The sequence below is a fragment of the Kogia breviceps genome, chromosome 1 (genome assembly GCF_026419965.1).
Source record: "Kogia breviceps isolate mKogBre1 chromosome 1, mKogBre1 haplotype 1, whole genome shotgun sequence".
Taxonomy (NCBI): domain Eukaryota; kingdom Metazoa; phylum Chordata; class Mammalia; order Artiodactyla; family Physeteridae; genus Kogia; species Kogia breviceps.
Window position 1 is genome coordinate 116,442,981 of NC_081310.1, and position 17,315 is coordinate 116,460,295.

Sequence of the window (17,315 nt, forward strand, 5' to 3'; positions counted from 1 at the left end):
CTGCTTTAGCCCGCTTCTCTCTGCTCGGCTTCAGACCCACATTTCCACCTGCCTGCCGGCCACTTCAAGGACACTCAGGGTTACCTGCAAACACCACAGACCCACAGGCAAGCTCATTGTCTCTGCCTTGCCCTTGACCTCCCGCCCACCTGTTCCTCCTAAATGTTTGCCAACTCCTTATTTCTACTTGTCCAGTCTTACGGTTCCAGAGTTACTTTGGACTTCACCTTCTCCTGGATGTCTTTTCTCTCCTTTTCCACCGTGACTGTCCTAGGGCAGGCCTTCTTTACCTCTTCCCTGGATCCGTCTCCTGGCTGACAGCACCCTGTCTAAGGGCTCCACGTTCATCAAGAAGTCAGCTGCTGGATAAACCTTCCTAATCAATGTGATGCCTTTAGTTGCTCCCTATGCCTACCAAATAAATCCTTTAGCCTAGTATTTTAGATCCTCTGTGCCTTCAGCAAAACTTTTATTCCTGCTTGTCTCTAGCCATGCTCCTCATATACCCTAAACACTAGCAAACCAGCACATTAGTTAAGCTCCCTAAGCACCATGTCCTTTTGCAACTTAGTTGGAATTCCCATTTCCACATATCAAAATCCTGCCTACTGTCAGTCCAGCTGAAACTTCACCTTTCCGTGAAGCCAATCATTTGTTCATCAACAAATACTTATTTAGCTTTTCTTCTGTGCCGAACATTTCTTGATCATTTCAACACATGCCCCATCCTCTCCTGTACAGTCAGAAACATACTCCAATCCCCTCCTATATTGTAAACTTCTTGGGAACAGTGCCCCTCGGTCTCATTTATTTTGGTATCCTCAACACTGCCTAATAGGGTGCTTCACAGACACTAGGTGCTCAGTAATGTTTGTTGAACTGAATCGAGATTTATGCTGTCCATGGTTTGGATATCATTCAGTTTACTTGAATCCTCCTAAGGTTTTTTTTTTTTTCCTGTTTAAATATGCGTGCCCAGGAAGAAGTAAAAATAAACTAATGATACTTCTCAGCAGCTATAAGCCTGTAATTATGGTTAACTCTCAGTTATCCATCCCATTGGAAAAACAGCGTTGGAGAGAATCCCACACCAGAAGCATAAAAACATGATTTCCATCAGTCTTTGACATGTACTGTATGATTTTTAAGGAGCTGATTTGCCTTTTTAATTTTGTTTGGCTGATCGGGTTGCTATTTGCGTTTACAGCCTCTCAATAACTGGCTGGGTAACAGGGATGGAAGGGGAGATGGAGGACTGTGCTGGTGGGAGGAATCTGGTCCAGAAGGAAACATCTGCTCTATACAACCTTGAAGGCAAGACTGGACGATTAGGGCATCACAGGAACTTGGGGTCTGTCAGCATGGCCAGGGGTTTGGCCAGTTTCTTTCAGATGATTGCAAGGGTAGAGACGTCCCAGCCCCCTAACAGCCCACTCTGGGTCCGGAGTTGGATTTTGTTTAAAGATGATGACAAAGTGCCCCTGGGACTGAGTAATGTTCTGGGATGGAGGGAGGGCTGTGCTTCCAGTCTTGCTGGTAACAGGAGGGTGCCTTGCTGTGCCACCGGGAACCACTGGATGCAAATCAAAGAAAATGAGATTTGCAATTTTGCATTGATAGTTAGATAATGTAGGGGGGAAAGTTCCCCTCTTCTCCTCCTGAAGCAAACAAATATCAAATGTGGTGATTCAGCAGCTGCATTAGTTGGGGAAAATTGATGCACATTTCATGTGTCAGGGAGCTGAATCCCAGAGAATGGAGCCAGCCTCCCAGAAAATGGTTTCTTTATATAGTTCCATCCATTTATTGTTTGATTGGACTTTCTGTATATTAAATTCAAGCTGTTCTGCCACTCATGGGCATTATGATGTGTTGGCTCGGTGGGAAATAATGAAGGTGATGGGATTTTACGGCATCGCATTACAAAGGAGGCGTCCCCAGCCCCATCCATTTCTCCATCAACTAGCTTGTGTGTGAGGTGGCACTTATATTAAAACGATTTTTCTGATTCAGTTGAATGACACGCATTCGAGTCCTGACACCCGGAATATGATTACATGAGCTAGATGCAATCTCCCTCTATCCAACCATGGTCAGCGAAGGCTGAGTTATCTTCCCTCCCCAGCAAGCCCCTTCCCACCAACCCATCATTTGCATTGAGCTGGGTGGAGAGAGCTGGGGCTGGGGAGAAGAGGCCTACGTTCTGGTCTGAGAAAAGCAGGCTGGACAGAGGCAGGAGCACTGGCCTTGACCTGGAGGCCACAGTACGTGAGCCTTCTGGTCGAGAACTATGGGTTCTTGAAGGCATTGTGGTAACTCCTTCCTCCTCGTCACAAACAAGTCCCCATTCAAAGTTGGTTTGAATTCACGACTATACACTCCTTCCAAAAGAGATTGCTAAGGGCCTGGTCCCCACTTCCCAGGAAAGAAAAACTGACTTGGTCATCACAAAGGATGAACACTTAAGATGTGACTAGAGTGTCAGCTTCCTGGAGGGGACCACCTGTGTGAGGACAGGGAGGGCATGGGGGGACACACAGAGAAGTCTCCGTTCCTCTCCTTGCCCGGGAGTAGCTCCCGGCCATGATGGCATGTGGCCAAGAGCCCTGCGTGGCCTGGGACAGGCGCTCCTGCCCGGGTGAGAGAGACAAAAATCCTCATGTAGTTACCAAGAGGTTCTGCCCCTCCCCTGGAGAGAGGGAGGGCCAGGACGCCTTTTATTTACACTATTTTCAGGCAGAATAATTGCTGCTCCTCAGGAAGAATCATGTTTGTGTTTATGGGTATGTTTAAAGAGGGAAACCCAAACAAAACCAAGCAGAGAGAGAGAGAGATCGATTTTGAGAGATTCCAAAGAGAGCTGTGAAATGGGCATCAGCGTGGAAATCCCTTTCCGAAAATGGCAGCAATTTGAACTGTTGGATCGGAAGAACAAATCTAATGTGGTGACTCTGGTGTGAAGAACGTCAAAGCTCACATCCCACCCGTGGGAATTCATCTCTCCCTCCTCCGTAGCCCTGAAGCCCTCTGCTTGCCCCTCTGTGCCGGCAGCTACCACAGCTGCTGACTCTGAGACTGGCCTCCCCCTTTCAGTTTCTGAGCCAACATTGTCCCCGCATGGTGGTGCCCAGCCCTTGGCAGGTGCTAGGGAAATTCTGCCTGGGTTGAAGACAACCTCAATCAGGTGCAGAGGCTCATGCTAGCTGCCAGTCCAGTCCAGCCCTGCTCTCAGCTGGCCATAGGCTCCAGCTCGGCCCATGGGGCCTGTCCGTTCTGCGCCAGAGTCTGGGAGCTATCCTGCAGGCCCTTGAGGCCTCTTCTTGTGAAATGTTTCTCCCAGCGGTGGAGGTCTTTAGGAATGTGTCTTCAGGCCAGTTCTCTGCCATGGGAGCTGGTGAAGCTTTCAGCTGGCAGGCTGACAGCAGGACCAGCATGTGTGTCCTGTGGCCTCTACCTTCAAATAAATGTGGAATCTCTCCCTTCTCCCCTCTCTGCTGCCACCACCACCCTAGATCGCAGCCACCAACATCTCCTGCCCGGATTATCGTGGTAGCTTCTCCCATAGAATATTTTCACTACCCAGTACCCAGAGTGATCCTTTTAAGACATGAGTCAGGTCTACTCAAAACTCTCCAGTGGCTTCCCATTCTAAGCAGATTCGTGAAAGGCAAAGGGCCAAGTCCTTGAGGTGATCATAAGGGCCCTGCATGAGCTGCTTCCTGCTACCTGCTCTTGGGGCTGGACCATAAGCGCCTTCTTGCCCTTCCAAGAAGAGTGCACCAAGGCCTCTCCTGCCTAATGGCCTTTGCATTTGCTATTCCCTCTGCCTGGAATGCTCTTCCCCAAGAAACCCACATTCCTTCAGATCTCTGCTCAAATGTAACCTCATCTGAGAGGCCTGCCTTAACCTCCTCATCTAAAATAGCAACTCTCCCTTGCTCCACCCCGTCTCACACTCAGCACCCCCAATTTCTCACATCATGCTTTATTTTTCTCTGCAGGATGAATTGCTGCCTGATAGGATACACATATGTATGTATGTATTTTTCTATTTACTGTCTGTTTGCCTCCATTAGAATGTAAGCTCCACTGGGTCAGGGGTTGTTTTCTTTGATGCTGTATCCCCAGAGCCTAGTAGCTACTCAAATAATCGAATGGAGGGATACTTCATGGGTAGGGGGGCTTATCTATGGCTCTCTTTGTGCTCCTCCCTGCGCCAGAGTCTGCAGCGGGAAGCCTGGCCAAGTAGCCAATAGTGAAAGACAAAGGCCTAAACTTCCCTTGCAGGAAAGCCCCACCTCTGCTAGGCTGACGTCAGAACAAGAGAATGCTCTGTTTGGTCTCCCCATCTCCGCCCACCCACAAATATCCTGTCGGACATGACCATATAACCAACATTCAGATAGCACTTTCATTGGTTCTCACAATGGACAGGAGATGGTTAACAGGTGAGAACGTTGAAGATGGGTAAGCTGGGGTACAAACCTGTTTGGTTGAACAGGTATATATTGAGGCCTAATACATATCAGACCCTGTGCTAGGCATGGATCATACCATGATCTTTGGAATAGAGACCTGCCCTTGAGGAGCTCATATCCCGGGGGAAAGACACATAAACAAATAAAGTGAATAAAATGTGGCAACTGGCAAGACAGAAGTATGCAGGGGCTGCAGTGGGAGGCAGGAGGAGGGGCATGGAGCTCCTGGAGGGCTGGGAAGTTCTCCTGGAGGAGACGATGTGGGCTGTCCCGAAGGATGCCAGGGGTTAGCCAGACACAGAGCAGAGTGAGGGGTAGTCTCTGGCTGACGGAAAGAGTGTGAGTAAAAGCCTCTTTTCTGATCCTTGGTCTACTGCCCTTCCCACCGTCTCCTGTTTGGGTTCAAAGGAAGAGAACTGAGTCTCATTCAGTTCATTTTGTCTGTACCTTATGTAGGGCTGACATGCCATCATAGTGCCTGTGTATTCTCAGAGCCTCCATGCTGCCCGGTACACAGTAGCCACTCAGTAAATGTTGAATGAATGAACGATTCCTTGTTGGGATGAGGGTTTCTACTCTTAGGAATTTCAGTACCAGAAAACTTTTGGTTAAGAAATGTCAAACCAAGAAAAGACCCGGAGGTCATTTATTCCCAGTAAGTGCACTCTGATCAGATCTCCCTGGGCAGGGACCCACCACCATCAGAGGTGGGCACCGTTTGGCCAGTGTCCCACACCAAGGCATTTGGAAGGTGGGAGGAGGGTTGCGGGTCCCCCAGAGGCAGTGGATGATGGTGCAGCCAGAATTTCAGGAATTGAAGGGTTAACAAAACCACACCTCTGGTTGTCTCCACTGGGGGAGACTGATCAAGTACCCCACTCTGTGGAGTGCCTGTATTGCTCTCCAAGGGCCGGCTCCCAGTCTCCAGAAACTTCAGGAAGGACCCTTCCAGGATTATGCTTTAAAGGGAAATGCAAATCACCTGGAGGCTGCTTTTGCTTGGAAGAAGTAAAAAATCGATTCTGTTTTCGTTAAAGTGATTTTTGGACACTGTCAAAAGCTCTCTCATCTCAGGACACGGGGTGAAGACAGGCTGCCGGTCTCAGTTACATAGCCAAGCCAACCGGGCAGCAGCGGGCCACCTCATCAAGAGTGACGCTGCTCCGCTGTGCCACTGCTCCCTGCCCTTCCCAGGTCAAACTCCCCCTCCCTAAGATATCCGAGAGTGGCCTCACCCCATCCAGGCCTGGAGCTGGTCCTCTATGGCCCTGTGGATGCTTGCTCACAAAGCTTTCCTCCCCTCTTCCCCACGTCCCATGTGAGCTTCACCCACAGACTGGCTCAGGCAGTCCGCCCAATGGTGATGTCAAGCAAAGTCAAATAAAATGAAGAGGGAAAATCTGCTTTGAAAAAGTCTATGGCGTATAATACATTCCCAAACTAGATATGCTGGTCTTATTTAACATTGGGAGTTCTGTATTATCCCTTCCCTCTGTTAACTGAGATAATTGAGGATTTATTTTATTTATAGCATCCATTATGAGCACGGAAATTAATCCTTTAATGGTGAATTTGGGAGCTCAGCTGTCAAGGGGGCACAAGGGAACCCTGGGCTGGGCACAGGTGTCTTTCCCACTAGCAAAGGAGGTGGCAAAGGAAAGCCATCCTCAAGCATTGATGGCAGCTGGGCTGTTATTGTTCTGTGTGCTTAAGATATTTTGAGAAATTAAATAAATAGGAATAATTGGCTCCAGGAGATCCCTCCCTGGAGGACACCTGAGTAACTCATCAGCGGGTCCTGGGAAAGCAGGCAGAGATGGCAACCAGAGCCAAGAAGAGCGAACTCCTTCACTCCACACATCAGCCCCCGGCCAGTCAGTCAGCCGTGCTCTGCAAAGGAACTCAAGACAGTCTCTCCAGACTGGAAATAGGAAGCAAGGGAAGGTTTGGGCGGGGAAGGTCTGGAGGCTGGAAGAACTAGGAGTCTGCTGGGAATTGTTGGAAGCGGCCGGACAGAACATGGAATGTGGCAGAACACTGGCCCTTGGTATTGCACAGCCACTTGGGGCTCAAATGCCAGTGAAGAGTAAGCAAAAGACAGGCTTTCTGGAGTGGTCGAACAAGCTTACAACTAGCCAGTAAATGAGCTCAGGACAGAAACCAGTTGAGGAGAGGAAAGGTTTCCAGGTTCTGGTGCGTAAGACCTCCAATAAGGGCAAGAAGAACCCCACAATGCAGCAGAGCACCCCAGTCGGGGGGACCACACACCAGGTGAAGGCTGCCGTCCTCTCTCCCTGGGGCCAGGGCTGGGGCAGACACAAATCTTGGGTCCACCCTAGAGAGAGGACAGGGGGGTCTGGAAGGGACTGAGAACAGTATCAGACAAAGCAAATGGAAAAGGAGCCCCATTCGCATTGACCCATCCATTTAAAAGTATTCTGCCAAACACCTGCTGTGTATGGCCGAGCAGTGAGCCTGGTGATGGTTCCCACTGACAGCTCAGGTCAAAGTCAAAGCAGCCCAATCCAGCATTGGGCCACATGAGCCAGGGTGGAGGGAAGAAAAAGCCTGCTTTCCCGTTACTTAACTGAGGTTAAGGAAGCTATAACTAAAAGGCTTCTTTTCTTGTTCTTGCCCGTGAGTCTTTCCTCGCCGAGGCTAGACGTCTTGACGCATGGGGAAGGGAAAGGTGAGGAGTCCACAGTGCCCATGGTCAGGGGGAGCATGCTTCCTCCCACGCAGGTATCCTGCCCTTCCTCTTTGTCTCACTCTCTGGCGGAGTCTTCTTGCTTTGCCCCTCCTGCATTCCCGAAAATAAATGTGAGGCCATGACTGTCCACCCCCTGACATTGGACTCGACCTTGATTCTACAGAGTGAAGGCTAAAGGAAATCACTGGTCTCCCCAATGACAGTAAAACACTGGATTTTGCCATGAAAGCAGCCATTAATTTCCAAGGCAGAACTTAAATTGGCCAGAAGGGAATGTTTTATTTATAAATTCCCTGTGTGCCTAGTGAGGTGTCTGTAGTTACTCACGGCACTGATGCTTTCTTTCTTCAATAGTGATATGACTAGAAGAGACTGTGACACCCTGAGGCCATAATAAAAAAAAATAACTCTGAAGGGCTGATTTCCACCTACGGGCCCTGATGGTATGGAAACAAGTAGAGGGGGGAATGAGAACAGAAAGGGTCCTGGATACAGCCAGACTGGTATTTGCAAAGCAGCACTGCCCCTGAGCAGCTGTGTGACTACAGGTATTTATTTAACCTCTCTGAGCCTCACCTGCTGCATCTTCAAAGTCATATAGAATTTTTCCTACCTTGCAAGGCTATTGTGAAGACTTAAAGAGATAACATATGCAAAGTGCTCAGCACACTGCTGACACATACGTTGACACACATATGTTGTTATACTAATAAAAAGTAATGGGCAGGTGGTCACTGAAGTTTCCACTGACCTCCTCTGAAATGGTTGCACTGTAACTCTGACACCCATCCGTCTGTCCTGTTTTCTCCCCTTGGTGGTCCTGAGGCATCACTCTGGTGCCATGAGTCCCACCAAGGGGCGCTTGAGGGCACTGGACAGTCAGAGCCATGTCAGAGCGAGACCATGGAGGTCCTGGCCGTGGGAGCGGTCCCTTTCAGGAAAACGAAGGGATGGCCAGGTTAGCAGAGAAGCAGCAAATGTGCCTCCTTCTCCTGACACGTGGCCAGCTCTCTAGCCCATTTTAATCCCTAAATATTCCACTGTGCCAGGAAGCCACATCCGCCCCCTGAGCCAAGAGAGGCAAGGTCAAAGGACCAGACTTTCTTGCCCATCTGGGTGGAAGCAGCTATTTGGAGGCTGCGTGTGTGTTGGAAAGGGAGGAAGGGGCAGGGTGGCCTCTGTCAGACGGACAGAGGTGAATGGAATGCCCCCATCGTGGACAGTGACACCGCTCGCCCTCCCCCTTGCTACTCCCTCCCATGTGGCAGAATGACAAATGTAATCATTTTAAAAGGTCCCATCACCTGCTCAGTCATTTCCAATAAGCACATGCAGTGCTACGGAAAAACCGATACCAGTGCCACAGGGTTTCAGCCAGGAAAAAAAAAAAAAAAAATCAAATCACCAAGACGCCACGAACCGAATTGTCAAACACCAAATAAAAAGCTTCATGAATTCTCCATCAGCAATATAACGCTTCCTGGCCTAAGCAAATATAGACTCAGCATATGAATCGTGAAGGGGTTCTGCATTAGCCTCAACGAGTTGCAATGGCTGAAGCAGCAACCCCTAAGAAATACACGTCTCCGTAAAGCTGCTTTCATTGGCCCCACTCCTGTTAGGGTGAAGATTGTAATCTGCTTCCTCACTCCCCATCCTCTGATGGAAATCTTCACATCCCAGTACCGCAAATACATTTTGGTGACCTCAGCTGCAGAGGGGACCTCGGGGAGATGGAAGAGACAGTCACCTGGGACCTCGCTGCGTGCCACTCCCTCCCCCGATGATACTGCTGCCACTGTGACTGACCACATGATCCATTCAGACCATCTCACAACCTCCCAGGAAGGCCGGATCATTCCATCACAGAGTCAGGCTGAGAAAGCAAGACTGCCGTTCCTTCAGTGAGAAAAAACAAACCAGGTGCCCCACTTTGCAGAAAAGCCAAGTTCAGAGTCCCTTAGAGAAAGTCTGTTCAGAGCTACTGAACCCTTGAGCATCTGTAGCAGCAGAGAAGAAAAGTAAGGCAAAAGAGAAAACAGCCTGCAAACACACGACAAAGGAGAAATGCAGGAAGGATCCAATAAGAGTGTTCTAGGTGTCTCCTGTTAATGGAAATCTGTACCCTCCTGACAACACTCGCTGAACTTCTCACTGTCTTCTTCCTTCCTGCTACGCTGTTTTTCTCCTCAAGGCAGCCCTTGCAAGCACAAGATGCATATAAGCATGCAGCAATCACCACTCACCTCTCCCTCACCACACACACATACACAGAAGGCATGGCTGAAAAAAATAAATGGTGATTTAATTTTCCATGTTTTTGTAAAATACTTGCCCCCCCAAAAAGAAAACTCAATTCCGAGACTTCTGTCCTCCCCAAACAAATCATTCACGTGCCTTCCTCTTCTGAGGAGGGGCTTCCCTTGCTCTTACAACTTGGAGAAGCGACTCCATCCTCCTCTGCCCAATCCTGATACCATCCAAAGCGTCATCGTCAATCCAACCTCCGCCCTTCTCCAGGCCAACAGAGCAGGACTTACCCCAGTGTGGTCATGGTGACGATGGTGTACCAAAAAGAGGCCGGGATGCTCGTGAACTTGCTGGCGGAGGAGCCCTTCTCGGCATAAAACATCACAGTGGCAAAGATGATGATGGCCATGGTGAGGGAGAAGAGGAGGAAGCCGAGCTCAGAGGCACAGCTCTTCAGGGTGTAGCCCAGGATCCGCAAGCCCTGGGAGTGGCGGGAGAACTTGAAGATCCTGAAGACGCGGAAGACCCGAAGCGTGACGAAGGCGCCCGACACGTCCTCATTGTTGGTCATTACCAGGCCGATGTAGTAGGGCATGATGGCCACCACGTCGATGATGCTCATCACGCTGCGGATGAAGCGGTAGCGGCTGGGCGCCGCGAAGAGCCGGAGGAGGTACTCCACCGTGAAGATCATGACGCAGGCGGTGTCCAGACAAAAGAAGGCCACCGAGTAGCGCTCGCCACACGGCAGCTCCTTGCTCCCGGGCACCGTGCCACACGGCACCGTCTCCACCACGTTGGTGATGACCGAGACGGCAATGAAGAAGCCAGTCACGTAGTAGAAGACCAAGGCCAGCGTGCTGGTGTGCGGGTTCTCGAAGGCCCGCCACATGGTCTGGCGGAAGCTGAGGGAGGGCATGGACTCCTGGTTGTTCTCCGAGTCGTTGTCGTCCATGAGCCGCTCGGCGTTCTCCCTCTTGCGGTCCTTGTACTCCTCGTAACAGCAGTCGCCAATGATCTCGGGCAGGATGCCATAGAAAGCCAGCTCGTCGTCGTAGGCGGAGATGCACTCGTAGCGGGGGTAGTGCAGCTTGCCTGTGCGATAGAAGTTGAGGACGCAGCGGAACACTTCTGGGTCCCGGTCGAAGAAGTACTCCTTGGTGTCCTCGTTGAAGAAGAACTCCTTCTCCGTGCTGCCCAGCAGTGTGTCCGGGTAGCGCTCCAGCGTGGTCCGCCACGTCTGGAACCTCCGCCCGCTCACGTTGAGGACGATCAGTTCATCCTGCCGCTTGTTCTTGTCTGCCGGGGCGAGGGGCATGGGGCAGTTGGCCACCGGCATCCACCCGATGGCCGCAGCCCGCGCGAAAGGCAGCCAGGCTGCGACTCCGGCCGCCATGGTGACTCCAGCTCTTGGGCGGCCACTGCTCCGCCACCCCGCACACCAGCTTGAGAGTTACTTCAGCGACCCCTGGAGACAGGAGGAGAGAGCGGAGAACCAGTGAGTCCCTGATTGGCCCCCCGGGTGGGAAATGGGACACAGGGAAGGGTCATCAGTAAGTGAAAGAGCAGAAGTCTGGAAGGCAAATTAATGGAACTGAAGTCACCACCAAAGAGAGGGGCCTTGATTCTTTCCCCTCCCTTCGCCGGGAGAGCACCTAGCACCCACCGGGCCATGCAGCAGTGTGGGATCACTGGAATTTGTGGACGGCCTGACAAATTGTCAAGTTCCAAGAGGGTTCAGGAGCATTTGGAGGGAAAGCGTCTTTAGCAGAAAGATCTGGGAAGACGTGGGTAATCATTAGCTCTGAAAGGTTATGCCATTATTATGAATTTAAATTGGGAGAGGGTAAATGAGTTCTCATTAAATGAATTTAAAAGTGGGATAAACATGCTAATTTTTATTTCTCTCTTCACCTACTAGGGTAATCAGGAATGGCATGTGGATGAGGGAGATCAGGTAAACACATTCTTTCCACTCTTCGTGGGTGAGGAGGCTGGGGCTGCCCAGGTCTGGACAATTCTCTGAGATGGCAGGTGACCACAGTAGACCCAGGATTTGGTGGAGTTCTGTCCCCGAGTCCCATGGAGAAGGCTGACTCTGGTGGAGTGCTACTCCGGGACATCCAGCAACCTCGTGTCCAACCACGCCCTCAGAGCCATAATAGAAAGGTGTGGCAGAGGTTGTGAGGCTGGGGTTCCTCCCCCACCTTGCAAAGGACTCTTGGATTCTTGGTTCACCTGCCTTCCATGCATTGTCCCTCTCCCTCCCAGAGGAAGCTGATCCATGCTTATTGCCATCTCCAGACTCCTCGCCTCCCGTCTCCATCTGTCCACCAGCCATAACTCCCTCGGGTTATATAACAATACTCTTTCCCAAGCCAGCCTCTTTCACCTGGCCTCTCTCCACCCTCAGAGATTCCTCCAGAGCTGGGCCACCTCGGCCCTTCACTCACCGCTCTCTGAGCCACGCTGAGTACACACTTCCCCATCACCTGCGTGGATGGAGGGAACAGTGGCGCAGAGAATTATATTTGGCTTTGGGAAACAGATTTACCTTCCCAAATCTGGCTTTTTAAAGATGATAGTGAAATGACTCTGCAATCCCAAATGTATACCATCTGTGGGGAGACATGTGGTGACACAGAAACACACGTAACAGCAACGGCAAATTGTTTGGGGTTGACACTCATTTTCCCAAATCCTAAACTGATCACGCAGAACGAATCCTGACTCAGAATTATTTGGACCCTCTGGAATTCAGCTGGTTTAAAGAAATGAGGCAGAGGGTGAGTCTTGTAATGGGATTTGATCTTCAATTTTCCTTGTAACCCTGCTTGCTTCTCCTGACTCCCAACTCTTCTAGGTTTTCCAGATCTCTACCCCCTCTCATACCTGAGCCACCGCGGACTTTCCCACCTGGATGCCTCCAAAACTGGACAGGTGTCAGCTGAGTCTACCTCCCTGCAAAAAAGCTGCTCTTCACCTTTTGTTCACAGCATCCCTAAGCCCGGGCCTGTCGCCTTGGCCATCTTCCTCACTGTTCCACCCAAAGAGTTGCCAGATGAGACAGGAGCTCTACTGCCCTCATTAAGGCCTCACTTCCCTCAGGCCTCCTTCCCACTGGCCTGCCTGTCTCTCATCTCCCCACCTCCCCGACCCTGTTTCTCCCATTCCCAGTAAATCCATTCTGCTCAGGGTAATCTCCTTAAGCAAGATTTCCCCACAGCCTACAAAATCAAGTCCGAACTCTTTGGCGGCATTCTGGCATTTCCAAAAACGGATCCTGGTTTATCATTCCAGCCCCATGTCCCGTGCACCCATCCTAGACCACAGACGGGCTCATGCACAGCCCTTGTGGGTTCTGTCTGTGGGCACTCTTCCCTTCTGTTGGGAATATCCTTCCCCTTCACCCAGCCCTCCTGTGAGAATCCCACCTGTGCCTCACTCTCTCTGTGACGCGCCTTCCTCTCCCCACTCTGAAATTCTCTCCTCCTTTGGGCTCTCGGCACTTTGTTTGCCCCTCTTCCCTAGCACCTATCACCCTCTCGCCTGGATTACAGACACTCTCTGCGTGTCTTATTAATCATCATGGCCAACACTAATTGAGCACTGACTCTATGCCAGGCACTGCACTGTCTCCTGTGGATCATCTCATGTAATCCTCACAGCAACCCCAGGAAGAAGTCTGAAATTCAGCAGTCTGCCAGCTGGAAAGGGGCAGAATGGGGGTCCCACCGCTGGCAGTATGACCCCACGCCATGTGCTGTGCTACACCGCTTCTCAAGGTCTTCCTGTAAGAAGAATAGCAGCTGATGTTTACTGAGGGCTGACTGCCAGCCAGCCCAGTACTGCATGCTTACATGGACCACCTCAGCCCACCCCATCAACACCCCTAGGGGGCAGACACCACTGTCGTCCCCATTTTGCAGGTGAGGAAGATGAAGGATGAGGAGGTATAACTGGCTAAAGGATGTAATAATTAGGCAGAGAGATTTAAACCCAGGCAGTTTCAACGTGGAGTTCAAGGGTATAGCCATGTCTCTTCCCTGCTTTCCCCATCCCACACTAAGCTCCTTAAGGGTAAAGGCCATGATACCTCAACATTTACATGACAACTCAGGAGGTAGTGTAGTCAGTGCTCAACCTACTGATGGTAGGTGGGAACCCAGATTATATAGATGTCATTTGCAGTCCATCGATTTTACTCCATGCCGTGCCTATCAGGAGTTTTCAAGGGTGGGCATTCTCTCTCCAAACACTCAGTAAACTCTGAAGATAGATCTGAATAAAATGAACCCAATTTAAGTGCCTCTGACTCCCTGTGGCTCTCAGTGAAGTTTTCCCAAGGAGCCAATCTCTGCCTCAGTTTCCCCCTCTTCATGCTAAGGAGCATATTCACAGGTCCCTCTGCTTCCTCATAAAGGGAGGTTGATTCAGGTGTCACAGTAGACATCAGGAATGACAATGACATTCCTCTAAATGTCACCACTCAGAGAAGAGTAAAACAACACAGGCCTGATGAGTTCTTGATTATGGGAACTGAGGAAAGAACACGGGGATCATTCATCCATGGCAGTGAGTAATCCGCAGGCCACTGATGCTGCTGATAGAAGACTTGGGAACACATCCTGTGCATTTTATATCTTTCTTCAAGAAATTTACCCTTATAACGCCCTGTATTTCCTTTAGGTTACTGGGAGAATTTCTGGTCCCTAAGCACACACTTAGCTAGGTTTTCTAAGGAGCAAGGGGAGTTTGGGAAGCAAGCCTACAATTTAAACATTGGTGACAAGATAATTCCAATTCAGATTTAGCCAACATTTACTGATCACTGACCATGCAGTGGGCACTGGTTTAAGCACTTTTACAGCAACAGTTAATTAATGCCACAAAAATCCTATGACATGGGCATTTATGCTGACAAGTTTCAGAGAAGGAGCTGAGACTCCTTCAAAGTGACTATGCTCCATGTGTATGGGAGTTGACGATTTTCCAATAGGCCACCAATCAGCTCACTGCCACATGGCTTTCTTGACCTAGGTGTAGTCAGATACTGATGTTCCCATGGAAGAGAGCAGGATGTATACTCCCCTCACCCTGTCCCCAGGCAGCAGAAAGCATGGGGTCTGGATGCCCTGCCCTCCAGTTCCAATTCTCTCCTGAACTTGTGGAAGCAAGCCACCATTACCCTCTGGGCCTCACAACCCTCATCTCTCAAATGAGATAACTGGACAAGAAAGTGACAAGGAGATCTTTAGTTCAAATAACCCTTGATTCTACTGGATCCAGGACATCAAGCTTGTAGCTCAGGTCTCGCTGAGACCTCTCCATGGCAGTCGCCCCTGCAAAGCAAGAAGTAGAGCATCTGGGTTTGTTGCTGTGGGGACAGAGTTAGTCTGAGCCTCCTTTTAGAGGGCCGTTCTGGGACTGCCTGATGAGGCTAGTGCCCAGAAAAGGGCACACAACCTGCACTGCTTAGAACTCAAGGCAATCAAAGGGCCAGTTCATCCACAGAACCCCTGGCCACCCCCCTGGAGGGTAAAGAGGGCCAGGCTCCAGACCCTGGGCCCTGGACCTCTGACTCTTAACATTCCCGCTTTATCCCAGAATGGAGTTCAGAATGGCAGGAACTTGAGGGGTTCCAGTGGCAAAGAGTAAGAGACCACTGAGCCAAGAGGTACCCTGTAGCACCCTGCTTGGGCCATATATGCAGCTGTACACCCTGAGAGGGTGGTGTCCAGTGCTGTTTCACCCTGACTCCCAAGCCTCACTGCCTGCTACCTTCCTCTACCGAGCGGAGCCCCATCACCTTACGCTCTCCACCCCATGCCAATCTCCTCTTCTCCAAGGGCCCTGGGTATTTTACAAACTGCTCTCAGATGAATAATTGAGAGCTGGGGTAGGAAGAACAATCCCCCTCTATCTATCATAAAAGCCTCTGGTCCCAAGGCCAAACTTTGACGCCATGCATTAATCCAGGACAATCTTCCCAAAGAAGGCCAGGGAAGAGCTAGGCTGTCTCCAGAGCTTCGAGCCCTGTTCCCCTGGTAAAAGGTACCAAAAAGGGAGGAATTACCCCATTACTACTTTCTGTGTGAGTGTGTATGTGTGTGTGTGTGTGTGTGTGTGTGTGTGTGTGTGTGAGTTTTGAAGTGGAGGAAAAGTGTCCCCACCAGATACCATGCCTACGGCCATACCAGCCATACCCTCCACACAAACCCTGTCAGCGTGACCCGGCTCAAGCAGGGCTTCTCCAAGGCCATCACCACAGCGCTCACCCCCTGATGGGCACCAACATTTCCTGGAGCCGACCTGGGTATGAATTCCTGCAACAGGCATAACAGTGCGGCCCCATTTCCAGCCAATGGCACTGCACAGGCCTCAAATGCCAAGGTTTTACTAGGACGTGGATGCCTTACAAATGAAAAATCTGAAGCTATTTTTGTTTTTGGCAGAAGAGTTTGACAGTGGGAAAGATGGGGGTGGGGAGAGGATGGGGAAGAGACATTTAAAACAGGTGAGTGCTGAAATGACACAGGCAAAAAAAAAAAAAATCCTGGAAAAGGGAAACACATTCACCTGCTATAAAAAGGCAGCCCTGTTAACCAACTTCTCTGGAGGAGGTAGAGGGCCAAGCATGGGCAAAGTGACCAGGAAGCCTGTCCTGGGGATTGACACCTAACCTGAGCACAGGCAAAAGCAACAAAAACGTCATGTCACCAAGGTCTGCCCTTCAGTGACCTCGGCAGAGAGCTGGGTGTGGAGAGGCTCTGGAAACTTTTACTTTCCACAATTTTACGACATCGCTCAGCCCAGAATAGGGCCAGTCTGGGGGAGGACAAGGTCCTGACAATCCAGGGGGCATTCTCCTGTGCCCACAGGGTTTGCATAAGCAGGCATGAAATTGACAGAGTGCCAAGCTGGGGATCTTGGGGTACAGGCCTGGGACACACACAGAGCTCCTCTTTTCCTGCACTGCCACTCCTAGGCTGGCCAGGGCACTTTCCTGAAGTCTTGTGTTTTCCTCCAGCCTCTTCAACAGCGAAAGGGAACAAGCCACTAATCTTTCTTCCTCTGGGGGTCCCTTGTGTACTTGCATTTTATTGCATTCAAGTAGAGACAAGGAAAAATAAACACATCTATTCCCACCCCTGTGCCAACATGTCCACAAGGGAAAAGATACACATGTTTTGCACTGAATTTGTGCTGGCCCAGGCTCCCTTTCTACAGACATTAAATATCCAGGTTTCCTTGAAGTAATGGTTTAAAAAGGCGTAAACCTAACCGTCACTGTAAATTGATGCAAAATACACCATGCACCACATAGCAACCAGGTCTTAAATAGATCGCATTGCACCTAGGATCGCGAGAAAGTTCAGGCACCCTCTCCTAAGAAATACAACCGAGCCTTCTCTTTGCTATCAGATTCCAGGTCCAGAACCTCAGCCTGTTGCTGACATATCACGGCTGCCCGGGATAAAAGCAGAACATCTTGGACTCGGTTCAAATGTCAACACTAAGCAAGTGCAGGAATTTAGTTGATTCCAGGTAACTTCTCTGCCCAGTCCCTTCAGAGCCTCATCCCCAGTGTAAACATCTCGCAAAGTGAGTCTTTCGGAACGGCCTCCCCCGGGCCGCGTTGGCCCACGGTGTCACTCAGAGACCCTTCCCCGAGCTCGCAAGGTGGAAGCAGCGTCGGACAGGACCAGATGTGCGGGCCCCCAGCCTCTGGTAGGCACACCGCCGGATCGCCCGGCTGGAGAACTTTCTGAAGCGCCCCAAACTGCTCCCTGCTTCCACCCTCAGCCATTTCTCTCCTTCTCCCCTCACAAGGAACGGGGGACCGAGCGAGCCGTCGCCACCTGCCGCCGGATCCA

The 17,315-nt window shown here is 50.6% G+C and overlaps 1 protein-coding gene across 2 annotated transcripts in view; it reads right to left on the minus strand.

Moving 5' to 3' along the window:
* Positions 1-17,315, minus strand: part of KCND3 (potassium voltage-gated channel subfamily D member 3) — a 227,757-nt gene that overhangs the window by 209,868 nt on the left and 574 nt on the right. For both annotated transcript variants that reach the window (XM_067041871.1, XM_059081789.2), the window contains exon 2: positions 9,729-10,906. In XM_067041871.1, the coding sequence (XP_066897972.1) occupies positions 9,729-10,834 (1,106 nt within the window). In that variant the 5' untranslated portion in view covers positions 10,835-10,906. The remainder of the gene's footprint in view (positions 1-9,728; positions 10,907-17,315) is intronic.